Source organism: Phyllobates terribilis, unplaced genomic scaffold, assembly GCF_046119375.1.
Source record: "Phyllobates terribilis strain yellow unplaced genomic scaffold, ASM4611937v1 Scaffold_11__3_contigs__length_659146591, whole genome shotgun sequence".
Classification (NCBI taxonomy): Eukaryota; Metazoa; Chordata; class Amphibia; order Anura; family Dendrobatidae; genus Phyllobates; species Phyllobates terribilis.
In genome coordinates, this window is record NW_027362771.1 from 512,110,039 (window position 1) to 512,135,982 (window position 25,944).

General features: G+C 42.7%; 1 protein-coding gene across 4 annotated transcripts in view; it reads right to left on the minus strand.

The window, feature by feature from the left end:
- Positions 1-1,413: 1,413 nt before the first annotated feature.
- The window catches only part of ARHGAP25 (Rho GTPase activating protein 25), a 134,733-nt gene continuing 110,202 nt past the window's right edge, over positions 1,414-25,944 (minus strand). For all 4 annotated transcript variants that reach the window (XM_073653644.1, XM_073653645.1, XM_073653647.1 and 1 more), the window contains 5 exons: positions 25,525-25,598; positions 15,103-15,224; positions 6,253-6,452; positions 5,422-5,930; positions 1,414-2,356 (listed from right to left, as the gene is read on the minus strand). In XM_073653644.1, the coding sequence (XP_073509745.1) occupies positions 2,146-2,356; positions 5,422-5,930; positions 6,253-6,452; positions 15,103-15,224; positions 25,525-25,598 (1,116 nt within the window). In that variant the 3' untranslated portion in view covers positions 1,414-2,145. The remainder of the gene's footprint in view (positions 2,357-5,421; positions 5,931-6,252; positions 6,453-15,102; positions 15,225-25,524; positions 25,599-25,944) is intronic.

Below are 25,944 nucleotides of genomic sequence, written 5' to 3' on the forward strand. Positions count from 1 at the left end.
GGTGATCCCCATCTTGTAGTAATGTGTGCTATCCTGGTGGTCCTTATCTTGTAGTAATATGCTCCATCCTGGTGGTCCCCATCTTGCAGCAATATGCCACATCCTGGTGGTCCCCATCTTGTAGTAACATGCCCCATCCTGGTGGTCCCCACCTTGTAGTAATGTGCCCCATTCTGGTGGTCCCCACCTTGTAGTAATGTGCCCCATCCTGGTGGTCCCCATCTTGTAGTAATGTGCCCCATCCTGGTGGTCCTCATCCAGGAGTAATGCCCCATCCAGGTCCCCATCTGGTAGAATTGTCCTCTGCGCTGTTCTTCACACACATAAAAAAGGAAAAAAAAGATTATTCTCACTTGTCCTCCGTTCCCTCGGTGTCCTTTCTGCACATGCGGCCCGCAGGCACAGACCCCTTGACAATCCCGACCTGGTCCAGGAGGAGCCGCCGACAGCAGCGCTGCATTGCTGCACACTGCGCAGAGACCGGGTCGCTGCACAGCATTTCCAATGCCAGCCGCCGGCCAATCAGAGGCCAGCATCTGACTTCTGCGTCCCAGCGCAGCGGCCTATGACGTCACTTTCATGCGCAGATATCAGCTGCTGGCCTCTGATTGGCCGGCAGCTGGCATTTGAAATGCTGTGCAGAGAGCCGGTCTCTGCGCAGTGTGCGGCAATACAGCGCTGCTGTTGGAGGCTCCTCCTGGACCAGGTCGGGATCATCAAAGGGTCTGTGCCTGCGGGACGCATAAAGCAGCCTCAGGAGCCGCATGCGGCCCGCCGGCCGCGTGTTTGAGACCTCTGACTTAGGATAAAAGCCAAATCAGAATCTCAATTTGCAGACACGATGTTTCGGGCTGTTGGCCCTCGTCAGTGCAAAGTATGAGAACTGATTTGGCTAGATGAGAGGCTCTGGACTGAGGTCTAAGGGGTAACGTTTCTCCTTGTGGAGAGTGACATACCGGCTCTGGCATGTCAAGGTAAGGAGGCTTATTCACCGTCAATGCTATTCAGTTTTCATACTTTGCACTGATGAGGGCCAACAGCCCGATACACAGTGTCTGCAAATTGAGATTCTGATTTGGCTTTTGTCCTAAGTCATATTGCATGACTCGTTAAAGGGTTGATTGTGACTTGTAGGATCACTGCTTCCAATAGGTGGCGCTATAGAGTACAAGTCCTCTTTTTCTCTGAAGAGGCAATTTGCATATTAAATTTCCCAGAGGGCATTGCACGGCGAATAAGCCTCCTTACCTTGGCATGCCAGAGCCGGTATGTCACTCTCCACAAGGAGAAACGTTACCCCTTAGACCCGTTCAGTAAGTAAATAAAGATAGTTTTCATGGGGTAACTGTGTGGTGCTGGCTCAGCAAGAATCCTTCCCATGAATGGTTAAGCGCTCGAAATAAAGAATTCAAGTTTCATTGGTGTTAAATAATTTTAATACAGGCTTATCACTAAGTAATATAAAAATATGTGTGTTTGCTTCCAAATATGGCAGTCATGGCTGACAGTGGGCTATGCACAAAGGTAGTCTTCCATCTCTAGTCTTTCGGCCTCATTCAGACATTCATGAATCACAGATTGAACACATGCCCATTAAAGTCTATGGGGCTAGTCACATGTCCATGTTCTTTTGTGGACCGTGTGTCCGCAAAAACTTCATGGAGACATGTCCGTTTTTTATTGGCGCCATGGATAAAAGATACCCATACAAGTCTATGGGTCACTGAAAATCACAGACAGCATACGGATGGCATCATGGTGTCATCCATGTGCTGCCAATCATCCATGGATAGGAGAAGCTTTGTAGTTTTTTGGTTTTTTTTTCATATGTGAAAATCACTGATGAAACACTGATGGTAAAAACTGACACACGGACCAAATACTGATGAAACTTGTATCCAAGAATCTGATGAATATCGGTCCATGTTTTTATGCTTGAGAAAAAGCATGGGTGTCTGAATGAGGCGATGTGATTTCATTTATTTAACTTTTTAAAGTACTTCTTGCCTGAGAAACCAAACTAGAACCCAGGCTTGGATCCAGTCTTTCATCTGTGTTTATACAGTACTTTATCTAAAGGATCGATCTCCAGTTTGGTGAAGCCCCCAGAGTCATTGTGAAATCTTTTTCCCGCTAACATTGTAGTTATTCTGGCTTATTTCCTGCTTGACTCATGGCTCTCACAAAGCCTTGGATTTCCTTCTCCAGATGTTTGTTCCTCCTTTCAGCATCATCTCGTGATTGTTTGATATTTTGCAATGTGATTTCCTGCGCCATTCGCTGGTTTCTTTCTTTTTCCAGGTCCTCGTTTAATTTCACCACTTTCTTCCATACGTCATAATTTTCTTTCTCTAGGCTACAATCAGAACAAGAAATTGTGTTGGAAATACTTCTTAAAAACTTTGTCTGCATTTAAAATACAATCATTATACGGCTATTCCCATCAGGATCCCACCAATGGGACCAGCATCTATGGGACTTGCTAGTGTAGAGGAGAGTTCATTGGAATTCCCATTAGTTTAAATTGGAATACCAACCATATCTCCATTGAAGGCAGATGTGTGTGTCAGGGCCGAGGGCCCGGTTCTAGAGATAGATGCACGTCCTATTGGTAGGTTACATTCCTACTATACATGTACTGTGGTGCTTCAAAGTTTGTGAACACTTCAGAATTTTCCATATTTCTACAAAAATTTAACCTAAAACTACATCCGATTTTTACACAATTCCAAAAAGTGGATAAAGAGAATCAAGTCAAACAAATGAATCACAAGTATTTCACATTTTCATTTTTTACATGAGAAAAATTGTCCAGTCTAACTTGCCTATGAGTGGCACAAGTATGTGAATCTTTAGGATTAGCGGATAATTTAAAGGTGAAATCAAATTCTGCTGTTTTCAATCAATGGGATGACAATCAGGTGTGCGTGGGCAACCTATTTTATTTAAAGAACAGGAATCTATCAAAGTCTGATCTTTACAACAAATGTTTGTGAAGTGTATGGCACAAACAAAAGATATTTCTGAGGACCTCAGAAGAAGAGGAGTTGTTGGTGCTAATGAGGCTGGAGAAGGTTACAAAACCATCTCTAAAGAGTTTTGACTCCACCAATCCACAGACCGATTGTGTACAAATGGAGGAAATTTAAGACCATTATTACACTCACCAGTAGTGGTTGACCAACAAACATGCACGAAGAGCAAGACGAATGATATTGCACAATGTCACAAAAGAACCCAAGGGAACCACTAAGCAACTAAAGGCCTCTCTCACATTAGCTAATGTTAATGTACATAAGTCCATCATGAGGAGAACAATGAACAACAATGGTGTGCAGGACAGGATTGCAAGAAGAAAGCAACTGCTCTCCAAAATGAATATTGCTGCCTGTCTGCAGTTTGTTAAAGATCATCTGGACAAGCCAGAAGGCTATTGGAACAATGCATTTTGAACGATGACGCCAAAATAAAGCTTTTTGGTTTAAATGAGAAGTGTTACATTTGGAGAAAGAAAAACAGTACACTATAGCATAAGAAACCTCATACCATCTGTGAAACACAGTGGTGGTAGTATCATGGTTTGGACCTCTTTTGCTGCATATGCACCTTGATGACTTGCTGTAATTAATGGAATAATTCATTCTTAATTACACTAGCAAATTCTAAAGGAAATGACAGGTCATCTGTCCATGAGCTGAATCTCAATAAAACATTCAGCAAAACAATGACCCAAAGAACAAAAGTTGTTCTACAACAGATTGGTTACAGAAGAAAAAAATTATTACTGCTTAAGGGAGGCAAACCAGATACTGAAAGCAAATGTTGACATACTTTTGCCACTCACATACATGTGATTTTGGATCATTTTCCTCATTTAAAAAAGGACAATATTTTTGATTCATTTCTTTGATTTGGTTTTCTTGATCTGCTTTTAGGGCTCTGGTTAACAATCTGAAATAGTTTTAGGCTAAATTTATACATAAATATAGATAATTGTGAAGGATTAAGCACCACTTTAGGTCAGATCCTGTGGATATAAGAGGAATATGGGAATTCCACTTTAAGAAACCCCAGATGATTAAAAGGCTATGCTGCAATTAAATATCATATTTCTTTGTTAGATCACACAAAACATAGCTACTTTTTAATTGGATGTAACTGATAGACATTGTGGAAGTCTCAACACAAGAAAAGCTGGATATCCCTAGCAAAGTACAGCTTGTTATGGGTTTTGGTAATTCCTGTTTTGGGATTTTTATGGCAGGTTTGGTAGTGGAGCCTTTAATTCCCTTCCAGGCCTGGGCTTCTCTATACACCTAAGTCAGTCCAATGCTGGCCTAATTTATTACTTGGATTTAGAAAGGTGAGCTGTGTGTGCACTTTAGTTGGGGAAAAACTGTGTGAAGGGACTGAAGATGTCCATCCAAGAGACTCTGTGACTGGGGACAGTAAGGCCACGTTCATCCGTTCAGTATTCGGTCAGTATTTTACATCAGTATTTGTAAGCCAAAACCAGGAGTGGGTGATTGATCCAGAAGTGGTGACGTGTTTCTATTATACTTTTCCTCTGATTCTTCCTCTCCTGGTTTTGGATTACAAATACTGATGTAAAATACTGACCAAATACTGAATGTGTGAACGTGGCAATGGTCTCCGGTTGGTGCTATTAGGGTGAGATAACACACATTTTTTTTTCTTTTGATGGCTGGTGGTAGTAGGACCAACTGTGTGGTCAGAGAAGCGGATGTTTAGTTAGTGCTCATCCGAGCACAGGATAACTTGTGTTTTTGCCTGGTTGTAAAGGTTTTACATTTATTTTTTGTACACCCATAATAAAAAAAGAAGAGAATTCATGTCTGAACCGATCTTCTGTGTCACTGTCTTCGACTGCATTTCATCCCATTTTGCCTATTGCTTCACAGCTAAGCTTTCATAATGTGTACAGCAAGCCATGTAGCTATATAACTGAGAGTTAAAGGGAATCTGTCACAAGGCTTTTTCTATGTAATCCGAGATCACCATAATGTAGTGGAAAAGACCCTGATTACAGGGATGTGTCCCTTACTGGGCTGAATTTTGCTGTTTCAATACAATCAGTGTTTTATCACCGGGAGATTATCACTACAGGACAGCTGCCCTCATGCATTCTAGTCCATCCCTGTCTCCAGCACTGATGAGCAGTTTTCTGGCAAAATCTGGGCTCTGCTATATCTGAGGCGGAGGAAACTGTGACAATCATAACTGCTGCACCCAGTATACAAAGTGATACATTTCTGGAAGAGGGGTATCTGTCCCTACCTCATGCTGCTGTCAGATTACATAGAAAAACCTGCTGATATATTCCCTTTCAGCAACTGAGAGAAGGGCCATCAATAACATTCATGTGACAGACTTTACAATAGATCTTCTAGCTGCACATACCTTTTTATACGGTCCTCAAGTTTCATCTTGGAAATTCGCATTTCTTCTAGAGAATTGGCCAAGCTTTCACAGCTGTCACCATCTTTACTTTCAGAAGCCCCATTATTAAGTTGGCTTGGGCTTTGTTGACCTTCACTTTTCATCGTATTTAGTGTTCCTGATCTGCCACAATCACATTGGGAGTCTGGAACATTATCATAGGTAGATGTGCGATGCTGAGACAGTTCTGACAATGTCCTCTTATGGCCGGTACCAGCAGATAAATGAACTTTTCTCCCATTGGGAGATCCCCAGAATTCACCACTGAATATTTCCTCTTTGAGGGTACTGGCTGTGCCATCATCCTTATTTTTCACCGTAGAACAATTTGTGATTGGCATAGTTTGAGTTCTCTTTCTGGGGATAGCTTTCCAGGATTCTGCATCGTCCACTAATCCAGAGCTATAATCTTCAGAAAGAGAGACGTTATCATCTGAGATTGAAGAACAAGGGGAAGCACCAGAGTATTTCTGGAAAATGAATAAAAAGTATTATTAGTTTTATTTTGGTAATATATACCTGCAATGCAAGGATGGATATGCCAGCTACGCAACCTGAAGGGCAGTAAGTGAAAGGGTTCATAGACCCTATAAATGCAGTCTTTTAATGTCTATTAGGTTGCATATAAACTGGTTCTGCTAGAAGGATGTGGGTTGCTCTACGTTGATCTTTTTGAGAGCAAGAAGACCATTCGTCAATCTCTGCAGCCTATATCTGCCTCTGCTGCAATAAGACCTGGTTCTTCCCTTCATGAATGGAGTAACTGTCCTCTTTGTAGAATGGGCACCTTACCATACGTGATTTGGTTAAATCTCCTGTAGGTGAGATACTTTCTTCAGCTGCATCCCAACCAACCGAACTGCGTGGAACCTGTACTTTTTTCAATTCGCTTCTTTGTGTCTTGGTTTCTACAGGTTGGTCATTGGCTTTAGGAAAAAATTTCTCATGGTGACTGATCATTACAGTCATTAGTTTTTGGATCTGTGGAGCACCTAAAAGTTAAGGTGACAAAACAATAATTCAAAGGTAAGGAATTGTTGTGGAAAACTCCATAAAGTAAAACTAAATTAAGACTTTTCTGTGTTTTTTTTTAGTAAAATGTTCAATAATACAAAACACAGATCACAATGCTCCAACCACCTTCCCCTATAAAGGTGACGGCTAACCAAAACCAAACATAATTCCTCGTGGGTGGGGCCTCCTCGATTATTTAGTGCTGTATAATTAAGTTGCATGGCATAGAGAACATTACATACTTTTCTGGTTCAGTGACCATTAAATTATTAACATTGCCCTTTATACAAAGAAACGAAGAAAGACTGACATTGGCTGATTATTGATTGACTGGATATTTTATGTGTGAGTACAGTAGTTCTATATCATATGAAATAGATAAGCTAACTATGTCTTACATCCAGGCTAAAAAAGGTCCATCTGTGGACCAATGTTGAGCAGAGACTGAGAAGTTCTGTATAAATCTGACAGAATATTTAAGCTTTCCTCCCCAGAATTTCCCTCTAATGACGAATTTGACCAACATATTAAATAAAGATTTTGATTTTTACACTCCTCTTTATAAACCTGTCTCTTGTAAAAAATCTTTATTTCATTGACTATAATTTAGTCTTCGCTGCTTTAGGTTTCACACGCACGACCGTAAAAATCAGACGAGTGCTATCCATCGTTTTAGGGCTGTGCAGATGTCCGATTTTGTCCTCGAACTTAGTCGATACGAGGAAAATAATGCACCATTTGCCTCTGATAATTGGAACGCACTCACCCGTTCAATTCTATGGGTCTGATTTTCATGGATTGACAATATAGAGAAGGTGGAGAAACTTTTTTTTTTGCACCTCAGAAAAAATTGGATTACACTCTGATCATAGTCTGATGAGAGTGTGATTAGCATAGTCAGACCGATAAGAGAAAACGATTGTGTGACCCTAGCCTTAAAGGGCTTATTAATAGTGTTGAGCCACCCCCGTAGTGTTCGGGTTCGGTTCGGTTCGTCGAACACCGGGATGTTCGAGGAACTGTTCGTCGAACTGTTCGTCGAACACCTTAGAACACCGTCGAACACCGTTAAAACCAATGGCAGGCAAACAAAAACACATAGAAACACATAGAAAACACCTTCAAAGGTGTCCAAAAGCTGACAAACTGCTCAGAAGACGCTTTCTTTAAAAAAGCCGGCCGGCAATTCAGCAGCGGCATACACCGGTACCCGACAATTTAGACAAAAAGGAATAGAGCCTCACACATAGATTAGATAGATAGAAACATGTCAGTCACATATATATGAAGTACAGTGACAGTGTTGCTTACTGTACTTGTCATTTAGTGTAAGGGTATGTGCACACGATGCAGAAATGAAGCAGAAAATTTCTGCATCATTTCTGCATCTCCCTGGCAGAAAAAACGCATGCAGATTGTGCATGCGTTTTTCCTGCAGAATACATGCGGATCCACATGCAGATTCACATGCGTTTCCGCATGCAGATTGACAAGCGCTTTCCAGGCGATGTTAGCATCAACTGGAAAGTGCTTGATAACTAGGTCACACTATATAAATCCATGCAAACAGCATGGATTTATACAGTGTGACCCGAGAGAGTGTATATACTTACCTCCGATGGCCCGCGCTGTCCTGCTCAATCTGTTCTCCCTCGCCGGCAACTTTGAATTGAAAGACCTGCCGACGTCAGCGTCACGTGACCCGTCACATGACTCTGACGTCACCGCAGGTCCTACAACTCACTGCAAGTGCCGGGAACCAAGCGGGAGCGCTGCGCGGGCCGACAGATGGTAAGAATACATTTATTTTTTATTTTATTCTTCTTTTTACAGCTTTTTTAATGGTACCTGGGTGTGGATGAGACTCTCCTCTCCTCCACACCCGGGTACCATCCGCACATTAGAACGCACCAATTACGCAAGTACAAATGCAGTCTTGCGGAATTGGCGCGTTCTAATGCAAGTCAATGGCGGCGAAATCGCCGCGTTTCCGCAAAATTAATTGACATGCTGCGGATTTTTGACTGCAGCGTTAACGCTGCGGAAAAATCCGCATCATGGGCACAGCACATGCGGATTTCCATTGGGGAACATTGCTTCCCTTCTACCATGCGTTTTTCATGCGTTTCCGCGGCGTTTACGCAACTGCAAAAACGCCGCGGAAACGCATGAAATACGCATCGTGTGAACACAGCCTAAAGGATTTATTAAAAAATATAATAGTGTTTTCATGCACTGTCTCTTTAAAAAAGCCGGCCGGCAATTCAGCAGCGGTATCCGACAATTTATAACAGACAGAATAGAGCTTCACACATAGATTAGATAGATAGAAACATGTCAGTCACATATATATGAAGTACAGTGACAATGTTGCTTACTGTACTTGTCATTTAGTGTAAAGGATTTATTAAAAAAAGTAATAGTGTTTTCATGCACCGTCTCTTTAAAAAAGCCGGCCGGCAATTCAGCATCTGTACCCGACAATTTATAACAGACAGAATAGAGCTTCACACATAGATTAGATAGATAGAAACATGTCAGTCACATATATATGAAGTACAGTGATAGTGTTGGTTACTGTACTTGTCATTTAGTATTAAAATAAAGGATTTATTATTAAAAAAAATTGGCGTGGGGTTCCCCTTAATTTTAGTCTCTAGTGGAGGTTAAGCAGACAGCTGGGGCAGATGTTTGAAGCCTGGGAAGGGGGTAATACCACGGAGCTTCCCAGGCTACTAATATGAGCCCCCAGCTGAATACATAGCCTTTAATAGCTATTAAAATGGGGGACCCCCCCAAAAAAATGACGTGGGGTCCCCCCTAATTTAATAGCTAGCAAAGGCTAGGCAGACAGCTGGGGGCTGATATTAATAGCCCAGGAAGGGTGCCATGAATATTGGCCCCCTCCCAGGCTAGAAACACCAGCCGTCAGCCGCCCCAGAAATGGCGCATTCATAGGATGCGCCAATTCTGGCACTTAGCCTCGCTCTTCCACGCTGCCCTGGTGCGGTGGCAGGGGGTAATAGGGCTGGGGTTGATGTCAGCTTATAATGCCAGCTGACATCAAGCCCAGGTTAGTAATGGAGAGGCGTCTATAAGACACCCCCATTACTAACCCCATAGTCAAAGTTAAAAGAAAACACAAACACCCAGAATAAAGTCCTTTAATTGAAATAAAGACACAATCCTTTATTGTTCTAAATTAAACCATACTTACCATCACGCCCATTCCAGCTGAAGCCAACGATCTCCTGCAATAAAAGAAAAATAATAAAGCAACATCATCCTTACCTTTCCATGGTTCCCACGACAGCTTCAGCTCTGCTACATCGAGATGACAGGCTGGACCGCAGCAGAACGCCGCCATCCAGCCTGTCATCCCGCAGACACTGAGAAGTGCAGGCTTGCTTGCGCTCTGCAGTGTCTGGCTGTGACGGCATAAAGATGAGACGAGTTCATGTCCAATGAACTCGGCGCACCTCATGCACGTCACTGACAGCGTGGGAAAATTCTCACGCTGAAGCGCTGAGTGCAGTAGAATTCTCCCACGCTGTCAGTGACGTGCATAAGGTGAGCTCATGTCCAATGAACTCAGCTCACCTCCTGCACGTCACTGACAGCGTGGGAGAATTCTCCTGCACTCAGCGCTTCAGCGTGAGAATTCTCCCACGCTGAAGCGCTGAGTGCAGGAGAATTTTCCCACGCTGTCAGTGACGTGCATAAGGTGAGCTCATGTCCAATGAACTCAGCTCACCTCCTGCACGTCACTGACAGCGTGGGAGAATTCTCCTGCACTCAGCGCTTCAGCGTGAGAATTCTCCCACGCTGAAGCGCTGAGTGCAGGAGAATTTTCCCACGCTGTCAGTGACGTGCATGAGGTGAGCCGAGTTCATTGGACATTAACTCGGCTCATCTGGATGCCCTCACAGAGAGACACTGTGGAGCGCAAGCAAGACTGCGCTTCTCAGTGTCTGCGGGATGACAGGCTGGATGGCAGCGTTCTGCTGCGGTCCAGCCTGTCATCTCGATGTAGCAGAGCTGAAGCTGTCATGGGAACCACGGAAAGGTAAGGATGATGTTGCTTTATTATTTTTCTTTTATTTCAGGAGATCGTTGGCTTCAGCTGGAATGGGTGTGATGGTAAGTATGGTTTAATTTAGAACAATAAAGAATTGTGTGTTTATTTCAATTAAAGGACTTTTTTCTGGGTGTTGTGTTTTTTTTAAATACTTTACTAGAAATTCATGGTGGTCATGTCTAATACTGGCGTGACCCCATGAATTTTGGGCTTAGGGCCAGCTGATAATGCCAAGCTGGCCCTAACCCCTTTATTACCCAGTGAGCCACCGCATCAGGGCCCTGGATGAGTTGGGTACAGCGCCAGAAGATGGCGCTTCTATGAACGCGCCATTTTACGGGGTGGCTGCGGACTGCAATTTGCAGCGGGGGTGGCCCAGAAAGCTTGGGCCTCCCTGCGCTGCGGATTCCAGCCCCCAGCTGCATAGTTGTACCTGGCTGGACACAAAAACAGGGCGAAGCCCCACGTCAATTTTCTTTAAATTATTTCATGAAATAATTAAGAAAAAAAGGGCTTCCCTATATTGTTGTGTCCGGCCAGGTACAAATAGGCAGCTGGTGGTTGGGGGCAGCCCGTTCCTGCCTGCTGCACCTGACTGCAATATAGTGCGAAGCCCCACGTCAATTTTTTTTTAATTATTTCATGAATTTCCTGAAATAATTTAAAAAAATTGAAGTGGGGCTTCGCACTATATTTGTGTCCAGCCAGGTACAGTAGGCAGGAATGGGCTGCCCCCAACCACCAGCTGCCTATTTGTACCTGGCCGGACACAACAATATAGGGAAGGCCTTTTTTTCTTAATTATTTCATGAATTTCATGAAATAATTAAAAAAAATTGAAGTGGGGCTTCGCACTATATTTGTGTCCAGCCAGGTACAGCAGGCAGGAACGGGCTGCCCCCAACCACCAGCTGACTATTTGTACCTGGCCGGACACAACAATATAGGGAAGGCCTTATTTTCTTAATTATTTCATGAATTTCATGAAATAATTAAAAAAAAATATGTGGGGCTTCGCCCTATTTTTGTGTCCAGCCAGGTACAACTAGGCAGCTGGGGGCTGGAATCTGCAGCGCAGGGAGGCCCAAGCTTTCTGGGCCCCCCCCGCTGCAAATTGCAGTCCGCAGCCACCCCGGAAAATGGCGCGTTCATAGAAGCGCCATCTTCTGGCGCTGTACCCAACTCATCCAGGGCCCTGGTGCGGTGGCTCACTGGGTAATAAAGGGGTTAGGGCCAGCTTGGTATTATCAGCTGGCCCCAAGCCCAAAATTCACGGGGTCACGCCAGTATTAGACATGACCGCCATGAATTTCTAGTAAAGTATTTAAAAAAAACACAACACCCAGAATAAAGTCCTTTAATTGAAATAAACACACAATTCTTTATTGTTCTAAATTAAACTATACTTACCATCACGCCCATTCCAGCTGAAGCCAACGATCTCCTGCAATAAAAGAAAAATAATAAACCAACCTCATCCTTACCTTTCCATGGTTCCCACGACAGCTTCAGCTCTGCTACATCGAGATGACAGACTGGACCGCAGCAGAACGCTGCCATCCAGCCTGTCATGCCGCAGACACTGAGAAGAGCAGGCATGCTTGCGCTCCTCAGTGTCTCGCTGTGACGGCATCCAGATGAGCCGAGTTCATGTCCAATGAACTCAGCTCACCTCATGCACGTCACTGACAGCGTGGGAAAATTCTCACGCTGAAGTGCTGAGTGCAGGAGAATTGTCCCAGGCTGTCAGTGACGTGCATGAGGTGAGCTCATGTCCAATGAACTCAGCTCACCTCATGCACCTCGCTGACAGCGTGGGAAAATTCTCCTGCACTCAGCGCTTCAGCGTGAGAATTCTCCCACGCTGTAAGTGACGTGCATGAGGTGCGCCGAGTTCATTGGACATGAACTCGTCTCATCTTTATGCCGTCACAGCCAGACACTGCAGAGCGCAAGCAAGCCTGCGCTTCTCAGTATCTGCGGGATGACAGGCTGGATGGCGGCGTTCTGCTGCGGTCCAGCCTGTCATCTCGATGTAGCAGAGCTGAAGCTGTCATGGGAACCATGGAAAGGTAAGGATGAGGTTGCTTTATTATTTTATTTTTATTACAGGAGATCGTTGGCTTCAGCTGGAATGGGCGTGATGGTAAGTATGGTTTAATTTAGAACAATAAAGAATTGTGTCTTTATTTCAATTAAAGGACTTTATTCTGGGTGTTTGTGTTTTTTTTAACTTTGACTATGGGGTTAGTAATGGGGGTGTCTTATAGACGCCTCTCCATTACTAACCTGGGCTTGATGTCAGCTGGCATTATAAGCTGACATCAACCCCAGCCCTATTACCCCCTGCCACCGCACCAGGGCAGCGTGGAAGAGCGAGGCTAAGTGCCAGAATTGGCGCATCCTATGAATGCGCCATTTCTGGGGCGGCTGACGGCTGGTGTTTCTAGCCTGGGAGGGGGCCAATATTCATGGCTCCCTTCCTGGGCTATTAATATCAGCCCCCAGCTGTCTGCCTAGCCTTTGCTAGCTATTAAATTAGGGGGGACCCCACGTCATTTTTTTGGGGGGGTCCCCCATTTTAATAGCTAGTAAAGGCTATGTATTCAGCTGGGGGCTGATATTAGTAGCCTGGGAAGCTCCGTGGGTATTACCCCCTTCCCAGGCTTCAAACATCTGTCCCAGCTGTCTGCTTAACCTCCGCTAGAGCCTAAAATTTAATAATAAATCCTTTATTTTAATACTAAATGACAAGTACAGTAACCAACACTGTCACTGTACTTCATATATATGTGACTGACATGTTTCTATCTATCTAATCTATGTGTGAAGCTCTATTCTGTCTGTTATAAATTGTCGGGTACAGATGCTGAATTGCCGGCCGGCTTTCTTAAAGAGACGGTGCATGAAAACACTATTATTTTTTTTAATAAATCCTTTACACTAAATGACAAGTACAGTAAGCAACACTGTCACTGTACTTCATATATATGTGACTGACATGTTTCTATCTATCTAATCTATGTGTGATTCTCTATTCCTTCTATTCTAAATTGTTGGGTACAGATGCTGAATTGCCGGCCGGCTTTTTTAAAGAGACGGTGCATGAAAACACTATTATTTTTTTTGATAAATCCTTTACACTAAATGACAAGTACAGTAATCAACACTGTCACTGTACTTCATATATATGTGACTGACATGTTTCTATCTATCTAATCTATGTGTGATTCTCTATTCCTTCTATTCTAAATTGTCGGGTACCGCTGCTGAATTGCCGGCCGGCTTTTTTAAAGAGACGGTGCATGAAAACACTATTATTTTTTTTGATAAATCCTTTACGCTAAATGACAAGTACAGTAAGCAGCACTTTCACTGTACTTCGTATATATGTGGCTGACATGTTTATATCTATCTAATCTATGTGTGAAGCTCTATTCTTTCGGTTCTAAATTGTCGGGTACCGGTGTATGCCGCTGCTGAATTGCCGGCTTTTCATGTTTCACTGTTGGCACTGTTCCCATCGATTTGGGCAATCACTGTAATGCCACAACCACCATGGCTGTGGCATTACAGTGAGTGGCAGACAATCCCTGCATGATTGGTGCTCTAAATAGCACCAGACATGCAGGACACGCTTTTGGTGCACGAACAGTTATCGAACATAACCTCGAACAGCCGAATTTTTTGCAAATCGTTCGGGTTCGTCGAACAACTCGAACACCGCCCAAAACAGCTCGAATTTGAGATTGGCGAACAGTTCTAGTCGAACACCGCTCATCTCTACTTATTAATCTCTTTGGCTTTTTTCTAAAGTCCTTAAAATTTCCATGAATTATATTTTTTATGTAGAATATCTGTTTGTTTTTACCAACTAATAAATATGATGAACTTGATATGATTGACTTGTTTGGCTAATTTTGTATTGTGTTACTTTATGGTGAGAAAAAGCTTGGTAACCTTTGAGTCCAAAATATCTTTGTGGCCGACTTTGATCAACACCACCATTTTGTTGAGACAAAACACGTCACCTATGTTAAATTCCCCAACCATTCTTATAAATAATATTAACCGGTCTGGTGATTCATGCTAATTAAACCACGGGTAGCATGAATCGTAGCCTAGCTTTTCAAGGAAACTATACTTTGAGGATTTAGCGAGGGACCAATGCCGGAGACCAGACATCTGGCGCTGGCCCACGGCCGGCTACTTCCAGCACTACTGCAGAGTATTGACAGGTCTCTCCCTATGTATATATTCAATGGAGAGATATGTTAATTGCCTATATCAGGGGAACAGTCTTTAAAGAACATTTCCTCTGAAACACTGGAGAGTTTCAAAAAATAATTAATCTGGCTGCAATCGTGCAGCCAACATACAATTTGTGCTGCCTGTGGTTTGGGCAGGATGAATCGTCTGACAAGTTCCCTTAAATCTCTTCACATGTGAGCAGATCCGCTATTGAAAAAAACATTACTTTTTATAAAGGAGAATATGGTGACTTTGAGAAACAGTTTACATTATGTGTCAAAGCCTCATATATTAATTACCTCTCATTAGCGCCACTGGTTCTTCTGTTTTTGGCCTCAGAAGGTTGACCCCTATCACCATGGCCAGATTATCTACACTCATCTTATTTATGCTGGAGTTCTTCTGTACTTCATAAAAAAATCTGTAAAAATGGACAGAATATTATTTATAGCATTGAAAATGCTGTCTAGACTTATTTACAGGAAAATTCTTTAAGAAACAAAAGCACATACTTGTATGAAATGTCATGATAACATGTCAGGAGACATGACGGAACAGTGGAGGCTCTGGGCCCCAATACAAAATCTGAAATAAGGTTCACCAGCTATCAAATGTACATTATGGTACCCATGGAGGGCAATAGGACCATTTATGCTCCCATAGGTTTTGGAGCCTGGGGTGCAACCCAAATTTTTGTACCCCTTATATTTACACCCTGCTGTTTATTATCCCTTGTAGGGATGTATTTAGAAACTGAATAAAACATATGACAGACATGGTGTATATGAGGCAATAGATAGATTGCTGGCAGATGTCATCAAAACTGGAAGGTTGACATCAAATTAGATATTATTGTATTAAATATATAATGTCTATAGCCTCTTTAGAGGGAACCTCTCAAGGGAAACACTATTTATCTGCAGATACAGGGTTAATCTGTATGTGAATAGCATTAACATCATATATTACTGCCGTATGGAGCAGCGACTACAGGGAGAAAATTAAATTATATCCTCTCTTCAGCCACTCGCTTCCAGTCATTGGCGCGGTGCAGGGAGTGGTTACAGTCATCAGTCACTATATAGTGAGAGCGTTGTAATCACTCTCCGGCACTTTGATAGCCTTCTCTGCAGGGCGTTAAACTAGAAGAAGAGGGGATGGGAAGAAAAACGCCGGACACGAACATGAAACCAGAGAACATACTAATGAAAGAAAATTTCTAATACAATCCACAGGGAGAAGATTGGAACAAAACAAAATCGTGTAAACTGCGTGCTAGCAAATGCCAGGAGCCTGACAAACAAGATGGATGAACTGGAAGCAGAAATATCTACAGGTAACTATGACATAGTGGGAATAACCGAGACATGGTTAGATGAAAGCTATGACTGGACAGTTAACTTACAGGGTTACAGTCTGTTTAGAAGGGATCGAAGAAGTCGGAAAGGGGGTGGAGTCTGTCTATATGTAAAGACGTGTCTAAAGCCTACAATACGGGAGGATGTATGGGAGGGAAATGAGGAGGTCGAGTCCTTATGGGTGGAGATACATGGGGCAAAAAACAATAATAAAATTATCATAGGAGTCTGTTATAAACCACCCAATATAGCAGAAGCCACGGAAAGTCTATTAATGAGACAAATAGACAAAGTAGCAAAAAATAAAGAAGTGATTATTATGGGGGACTTCAACTACCCCGATATAGACTGGGAAACCGAAAGCTGTAGATCTCAGAAAGGAAACAGGTTTCTGTCAATTATCAAAGACAATTATTTGTCACAACTTGTGCAGGAACCAACTAGAGGGACGGCCCTTTTAGACTTAATATTAACTAACAGGCCAGACAGAATAACTGAGGTGCAGGTCGGGGGGCACCTGGGAAATAGTGACCACAACATTATACAATTCCACATGTGCTTCAGTAGGGTGCCCAGCAAGGGAGTCACAAAAACACTGAACTTCAGGAGGGCAAAGTTTGATCAGCTAAGAGATGCCCTTCACCTTATAGACTGGGATAGTATCTTTAGTAATAGGAGCACGGATAGAAAATGGGAAATTTTCAAAACAGTCCTACATAGTCACTGTAGAAGGTACAAACCTTATGGGAATAAAAGAGCTAGGAATAGGAGGAAGCCAATGTGGCTAAATAAGGAAGTCAAGAGGGCAATGAAAAACAAAAAAAAGGGCTTTCGGTAAACTTAAACAAGAAGGCAGCGAGGAAGCGCTAATATCTTATAGGGAAAAAAACAAAATCTGTAAGAAACAAATAAGAATAGCAAAAGAGGAGACAGAGAGACTAATTGCCAAGGAAAGTAAAACGAATCCCAAACTGTTCTTTAACTATATAAACAGTAAAAGGATTAAAACTGATGGAGTTGGCCCACTGAAAAATAACCTGGGTAAAATCATAGAGGGCGATGAGGGTAAAGCAAACCTACTCAATAGCTTCTTCTCCACTGTTTTCACAAAAGAAAACAATTTATCGGAGGAAATGCAGAGTGATAAAGTAAACCCTCCGCTAAATATTACCCACCTAACCCAGGAGGAAGTTCAGAAACGCCTAAATAATATCAAAATAGACAAGTCACCAGGACCAGATGACATACACCCCCGGGTACTAAAAGAATTAAGTAATGTGATAGACAGACCACTGTATCTTATATTCAAGCACTCTTTATGGACAGGGACTGTCCCACTAGACTGGCGCCAAGCAAATGTGGTACCAATATTCAAAAAGGGGTCTAAAAGTGACCCTGGGAACTATAGACCAGTCAGCTTAACGTCTGTTGTGGGTAAATTGTTTGAAGGATTTCTTAGAGATGCTATTGTAGAATATCTTAATGATAATAACTGTCTAACTCCATATCAACATGGATTCATGAGGGATCGCTCCTGCCAAAGAAACCTGATCGCCTTCTACGAGGAGGTGAGCTCACAGCTGGACCGGGGAGAGTCAGTGGATGTTGTATACCTTGACTTCTCCAAAGCGTTTGATACCGTGCCACACAAAAGGTTGGTATATAAAATGAGAATGCTTGGTCTGGGGGATAATGTGTGCAAGTGGGTAAATAGCTGGCTGAGTGATAGAAAGCAGAGGGTGGTTATCAATGGAGTAAGCTCAGGGTGTGTCAGGGTTACTAGCGGGGTGCCTCAAGGGTCTGTCTTGGGCCCTATATTATTTCATATATTTATTAATGATCTAGTGGAAGGGTTGCATAGTAAAATAGCAATATTTGCAGATGATACTAAACTTTGTAAAGTAGTTAATACAGATGAGGATAGGGCACAGCTACAGGAGGATTTAGATAAATTGGGGAGTTGGGCCAAAAAATGGCAAATGGAGTTCAATGCCGATAAATGTAAGGTCATGCACATGGGAAAGAAAAACAGCAGTCACCCATACGTATTAAATGGGAAACCGTTGGGGAAATCTGACATGGAGAAGGACCTGGGCGTCTTGGTTAACAGCAAATTAAATTGGAGTGCCCAGTGTCAGGCAGCAGCTGCGAAGGCAAATAGAGTCATGGCATGCATCAGAAGAGGAATAGGGGCATATGATGAGAACATTGTTCTTCCTCTGTATAAAGCGCTGGTAAGGCCGCACTTAGAATATTGTGCACAGTTCTGGGCTCCGGTGCTCAGGAAAGACATATTGGAGCTAGAGAGGGTACAAAGGAGGGCGACTAAGGTAATAAAGGGAATGGAGGGACTAGAATACCCAGAGAGGTTGTCAAAATTTGGCCTATTTACGTTGGAAAAGAGAAGGCTTAGGAGAGACCTCATAAACATGTATAAATACATCAGGGGGCAGTACAGAGATCTCTCCCATGACCTGTTTATACCAAGGATGGTGACAAAGACGAGGGGGCACACTATGCGTCTGGAGGAAAGGAGGTTCCTGCACCAGCATAGAAGGGGATTCTTTACGGTCAGAGCCGTGAGACTCTGGAACTCTCTGGGAGAGGAAGTGGTGATGTCCAACTCACTTAATGAGTTCAAGAGAGGCCTGGACGCCTTTCCTGAGAACAATAAAATTACATCTTATGCTTAGTGATAGTTAATTAATCCAGGGATTTAATCTGACTGCCAGATTGGAGTCGGGAAGTAAATTTTTCCTCAATGATGTAAATTGGCCTATACCGCATGGGTTTTTTTTGCCTTCCCCTGGATCAACGCTGCGGAATAGCTGCAGTGCACAAGAAATAGGCTGAACTGGATGGACGCTTGTCTTTTTTTCGGCCTTATAAACTATGTAATTATGAAACTATGTAACTATGTAATTTAAGAGCAGTGTGTTTGTGCAGATCAGGCTGTCAATAAAAGTGCTGGGGAAGGATTACAGCATGATCAGTGTGCAGTGAGCGATGGCAATAAAAACTTCCTGCACCACCCCAATGATTGGAAGTGAGTGGCTGAAGAGAGGATATAAATTCATTTTCTCTCTGTAGCCGCTGCTCCAGTGAGGTAGCTAAGCAAGATTTAAACACTATTTAGCTCCAGATTAACTGTATATATGCAGGTAAATAGCATTTCATAGTAACATAGTAACATAGGTTTTAAGGTTGAAGGAAGACTAAGTCCATCTAGTTCAACCCATAGCCTAACTTGTTGATCCAGAGGAAGGCAAAAAAAAACCATGTGGCAAACACTAAGCTCCACATTGGGGAAAAAAATTCCTTCCCGACTCCATACGACAATCAGACTAGTTCCCTGGATCAACGCCCTATCAAGGGATCTAGTATTTATAACCTATAATATTATACTTTTCAAGAAAGGCATCCATGCCCTTCTTAAATTTTAACAGTGAATCACTCATTACAACATCATGCGGCAGAGAGTTCCATAGTCTCACTGCTCTTACAGTAAAGAATCCCCGTCTGTGATTATGTTTAAACCTTCTTTCCTCCAGGCGTAGAAGATGCCCCCTTGTCCCCGTCTCAGGCCTCAGGGTAAAAAGATCAGTAGAAAGGTCTTTGTACTGTCCCCTTATATACTTGTACATAGTAATAAGATCACCCCTAAGCCTTCTTTTTTCCACAGTAAATAACCCCAAGTGTAATAACCTGTCTTGGTATTGCAGACCCCCCAGTCCTCTAATAACCTTGGTCGCTCTTCTCTGCACCCGCTATAGTTCAGCTATGTCTTTCTTATACACTGGAGACCAGAACTGTACACAATATTCTAAGTGTGTTTGCACTAATGACTTGTATAGAGGTAAAATTATGTTCTCCTCATGAGCATCTATGCCTCTTTTAATGCATCCCATTATTTTATTTGCCTTTGCAGCAGCAACCTGACACTGGCCACTAAACGTGAGCTTGTCGTCCACCAATACACCCAGGTCTTTTTCAGTTACAGTTTTGCCCAGTGTTTTACAATTAAGCATATAATTATACATTTTATTTCCTCTGCCCACGTGCATTACCTTACATTTATCCCCATTAAAGCTCATTTGCCATTTATCAGCCCAAGCTTCTAGTTTACATAGATCCTCCTGTAATATAAAATTGTCCTCCTCTGTATTGATTACCCTGCAGAGTTTAGTGTCATCTGCAAATATTGAAATATTACTCTGTATGCCCCCTACAAGGTCATTAATAAATATGTTAAAAATAAGGGGGCCCAATACTGACCCCTGTGGTAGCCCACTGTTAACTGAGACCCAGTCTGAGTGTTTTCCATTAATAACCAGCCTTTGTTTCCTATCACTGAGCCAATTCTTAACCCACATACATATATTTTCCCCTATCCCCATTGTTCTCATTTTATGTATCAACCTTTTGTGTGGAACCGTATCAAAAGCTTTTGAAAAGTCCATATACACAACATCCACTGCATTTCCTTGGTCCAGTCCAGAACTTGCCTCCTCATAAAAACTGATCAGATTAGTTTGACAGGAACGGTCCCTCGTAAACCCATGTTGATATTGGGTCATGAGGTTATTCTTCTTCAGATACTCTAGTATAGCATCTCTTAGGAAACCCTCCAGGATTTTACCCACAGTAGAGGTTAAGCTTACCAGCCTATAATTTCCAAGTTCAGTTTTTGTCCCCTTTTTGAATATTGGCACCACATTTGCTATACACCAGTCCTGTGGTACAGACCCTGTTATTATGGAATCTTTAAAGATTAAAAATAATGGTCTATCTATGACGTTACTTAATTCCTGCAGTACTCGCGGGTGTATCCCATCCGGGCCCGGGGATTTGTCAACTTTAGTGATTTTTAGACGCCGCCGTACTTCCTGCTGGGTTAAGCAAGTGACATTTACTGGAGAATTTTTGTTATCACTAATCATGTTTTCTGTCATGCGATTTTCTTGTGTAAATACGGTTGAAAAAAAATCATTTAGCATATTGGCTTTTTCCTCATCCTCATCCACCATTTCACCCAGACTATTTTTAAGGGGGCCAACACTATCATTTTTTAGTTTTTTACTATTTATGTAGTTAAAGAATATTTGGGGGTTATTTTTACTTTCTCTGGCAATGATTCTCTCTGCCTCAATCTTTGCTGCCTTGATTTGGTTTTTACATAATTTATTTAATTTTCTATATTTATTTAATGCCTCATCACTACCTACTTGCTTTAGTTCTCTAAATGCTTTCTTTTTGTCACTTATTGCGCCCCTTACAGCTCTATTTAGCCATAGTGGTTTCCTCCTATTTCTAGCATGTTTATTCCCATAGGGTATATATTGTGCACAGGTCCTATTCAGGATGTTAATAAATGTCTCCCATTTGCTTTGTGTAGTTTTATGTCTCAGGATATCGTCCCAGTTTATTGCACTAAGATCATCTCTTAACCGTTGGAAATTTGCCTTCCTGAAGTTTAGTGTCCTTGTAACCCCTCTACTACACATCTTATTAAAGGTTACATGAAAACGTATTATTTTGTGATCACTATTACCCAAGTGACCCCCAACTCATATATTTGATATGCGGTCTGGCCTATTGGTTAATATTAGGTCTAGCAGTGCCCCCCTTCTTGTTGGGTCCTGAACCAGTTGTGAAAGGTAATTGTCTCTCATAGTAGTCAAAAACCTATTTCCTTTGCTTGAACTACATGTTTCTGTCCCCCAATGTATTTCAGGGTAGTTGAAGTCTCCCATAATAATGACTTCTCCTTGAGTCGCTGCTTCATCTATTTGCTTTACGAGGATATTCTCCGCTACTTCCATTATTTTTGGAGACTTATAACAAACTCCTATCAGTAATTTATTATTTTTTCCCCCTCCCCTTATCTCCACCCACAAGGGCTCTGCATTTTCATTAGATTCACATATATCCTCCCGCAAGACAGGTTTTAAGGATGATTTTACATATAAACACACACCCCCCCCTCGCTTGTTTGTACGGTCATTTCTGAACAGACTATAACCCTGTAAATTAACTGCCCAGTCATGGCTCTCGCCCAGCCACGTCTCAGATATCCCAACCATGTCATAATTATTTTCCAACAAAATTAATTCTAATTCCTCCATTTTGTTGGTGAGGCTTCAGGCATTAGTGTACATGCATTTTATGTATCTCTCTGTACCTCTATTCCTTCTTACTTTATTGACTGTTCTAACCCCACCCCCAATTTCTTTATTTGTGCCCAGGTCACTATCTGCACTATCTTCCCCACCTATAAAATGAGTACCCTCCCCCCCAATCCCTAGTTTAAACACTCCTCCAACCTTCTAGCCACCTGAATGTGACAGGTTCCATTTAAAGATCCGCTAACAAAAAAGCATGACTGAGACCATACAATAATGCAAAAGTAACTGACGCTTAAAATCCATGGAGTAATAACTGGTGTCATTCACTGCAGAGAGATGCACAAAAGGGTAATCAGATAACCCCTGATGAAGCATGTTGTGTGAAACGCGCGTCAGGCTGACTGGGCAGCTGGATTTCCCACTACTTTGGTTGCTACTAGTGATGAGCGATTATGTTCTGTTAATCCTTTCAGCGAGTATGCTCAGGCGAACACAGAGTATCTTCCGTGTGCTGGGGTGTTATGCTTCAGTCTCATTGTGTGCATGATTTGCAACTGTTTGACAGCTTTAATACATGTGAGGAATGTCTGCTTCTTTAGAATTTATTACTCAATACTTATTGATTCTGTGACAAACATAAAGGGTCATTTTATTACATATAAGGTTTTTGTTTTGCTTTGATTTTTGGGGTAATCCTTTTCCTTGCGGACTCACCCACCATTTTTGTCCATGTTTGATGTGACAGATATTTATTCCCTCTTTTTTAACAAACTATTTAATAAAGATTCTTTGATTACTTTTTATTTATCTAGTCCTTGCGCTTTTTTTTTTTTTGGTTCTGTATTTCATTGAGTGCTCTTGGGACATTTATCCTCAGTCTGGGTTACAGCCCTTCTTCCTTTAGTGTGTTTTTATTAATCTCTCAATAAAGCGGTTTACTTTTGCATTATTGTATTACCTTAGTCATGTTTTTTTGTTAGGGTATCTATGATATGTTGCATGTGACCTTTATATAAGCCTACTTACATCGGTATTGTCATAAGTTCCATTTAAAGAGAAACTCCAGAATTTCAGAGAGAGAAGTGTAGCGCCCCGAGGGTTCGGTCGCTACAGAGGTATTGCACCTCAACCAGAGGTGTGATATCCCACTCCCGGGTAAGGATGGAGTGTGGACCGGGACTCAGTTAGCTGTATGCATCACACACACCCCATTTCCGGGGGACAGCTCAACGGTGCTCCCATTAGTACAGTAATGCAGGCACGACAGAACATGTCCCTGGCTGGAGTGGGGAGGGGGGAGGAAAACCCAGTGATGTAGGAGCAGGAGGGAACGGTTTCTGGGCATAGGTAGGAGCCCATTGGTTGCAAGTCACCTGGGCTCATACACAGTGAGGGAGGTATATAAGAGGTGGGCACCATCTTAGTTCAGTCAGTTCAGTGGAGTACAGTGCAGAGAGAGGAGAAGTTCAGCCAGAGAGGGCTGACAGGGAGCTGTGGCTCAGTCTGGGCCCAGCTCCACGAGGCAGGCCTACGGTGAAGGCCGGAGCCAGAAGGAAGGAACAGAAACAGAAAGGAACAGAAACGGAAAGGAACAGCAAAGAAAGAGAAGTACCCAAAGTGTAGAAAGGCCCAGAGACACGAAGGCGGAAGGAACCCTAAGGACCCAGGAGATTGCGGGTGACGGGTTGGCAGAACAGGGTACCGTATCCCAGGTTGGTGGAGGTGACTAATCCTTAACCAAGAACCGGTGGTCGTGATCATTTACTGGTGCGACCCCTCACAACACCTACTAGAAAGGCACACCACATAGGGTCAGGGAAGTGGACACCCAGGCCTCCCAGGAGAAGACCCGAGGCAGCTGGACAGAAGTAGTGTCACTGGTGGGGCACGGCTGACGAAAGGATAGAAGGGAGTCCTGTGCCACACTCCGGAATTGCCTGGGGGTTGATCGAGCCCCCTGCCTGGTGGATGCAGCACGGCTCGGGCGGTCCTATCTGTGCACAAGTGACCTGGATGAGAACTGTGAGTAAAGAACCTGAACTGCAACACCTTGTCTCTGTGCTTTCTCACCGCGTCAGCACTACTAGTACTGGGACGCCCCGCACCACAACCACCATCATCACTCTACACTGCCCTGAGGCTATACTTCTCCCGTGGGGAGTTGTACTACACTCTGCTGCACCCACAACACCAGCCTCAGCGGTCTGCCCTGCAGCGGCGGTACACCCTGACCGCAATCCACGGGTGGCGTAGTCGGACATTAAACCACAAAAACCCTATAAAGACTGCCACTGGTTTGACCACCCTGAGCCACGGGACCGGGTCGCCGCCACGGAGACTACAACCCCCAGAGACCCGGCTCCGGGTAACCCACAAACGTGCACACACGGCCCAGGGGGCGCGTCAGAAGTATCCGGCATAATGGAATTCAGGGTTTGACTGGCTGACTAGAGGCTACAAAATCAATGAACCTTAATACAACAGGGTCTTACAGTAGAAAACAACCCCCTTTGAAGTTATAGCCAATCACTAAATGCATATTGATGGATGATGCATTCTCAAAACCGTAAAAAACACAAGGTGGTGTATTTTTCACCAGTTGAAAAATCATTTCAGGGGTACAAACCCTACAGACTATTTTTTAAAAAAAAATATTTAAAACTAATCTTTCACCACATTTCACTATACAAACTGCATCAATTTAAAATAAATACATTTCTTAGACCTGATGAGACTAGCGTCCTTACTTTGGTAATCCATATCAGAATGAGCAGCTAGAGTTGGACTCTTTCAGGTGATTTTTTAGGATTTTTTAGACCTACAGTATATGATCTGTCTATTGATGTATTCAATTTGTACTGTGAAATATAGTGACCGATTGACTGTAAATGTCTTATTAACAACTGTTTATTCTACAGAAAAGTGGAGGTTTACCAAAGTAGATGCTATACAATTGCTGTAGGAGGAAAATTACAGCCTACCGTGGTCTCTTTGTAGGATATAGGTGTGTTCTTCATGAGCAGCTGAAGTATGAAATTATGACGATCAATGGAAGACAAATCGTGGGGGTGTACGGTAGTTTTGAAACATAGTGGGTGTATATGTAGAGGTGATTGTGTAACCTGCATGTGTGTACATACACAAGGTGTTGAGTAACGCTCTACATGCAGAAGGTGTCATGTACTTATCATGTGTGGTGGCAGGGAGGATTCACTCATTACAGCTAAGGAGATTATACCTGCAAATAAAGCTGAGGAGATTGTAATTCTCGCTAGGAAGAAGTTTTATCTGTTTCATGAGTTCTTCATGGCCCTGGAAACATAATAAGAAAATATTATGACCTTGTACAGGAAACATTCACTAAGCCCTCAATACTTCAATGTAAGCAAGACTGTAATGTGCCGAAGAGTAGAAGGTTTTGCCTGGATTGGTGCCTTGTCAATAGGTTTTATAAACCTAGAAAAAGGCACTAGCTGTTCGACAAGTACATCAAAAAATCATGGTCAGAAAACTGGGAACTAAAGTCCTTAGGGTATGTGCACACGGTCCGGATGTGCTGCGGTTTTGACGCTGCAGAATTTCTGCACCTAATATGCAAATTAGGTTACTTGCGGTTTTTGGTGCGGTTTTTACATGCAATTTTTCCGCATGCGTTTTT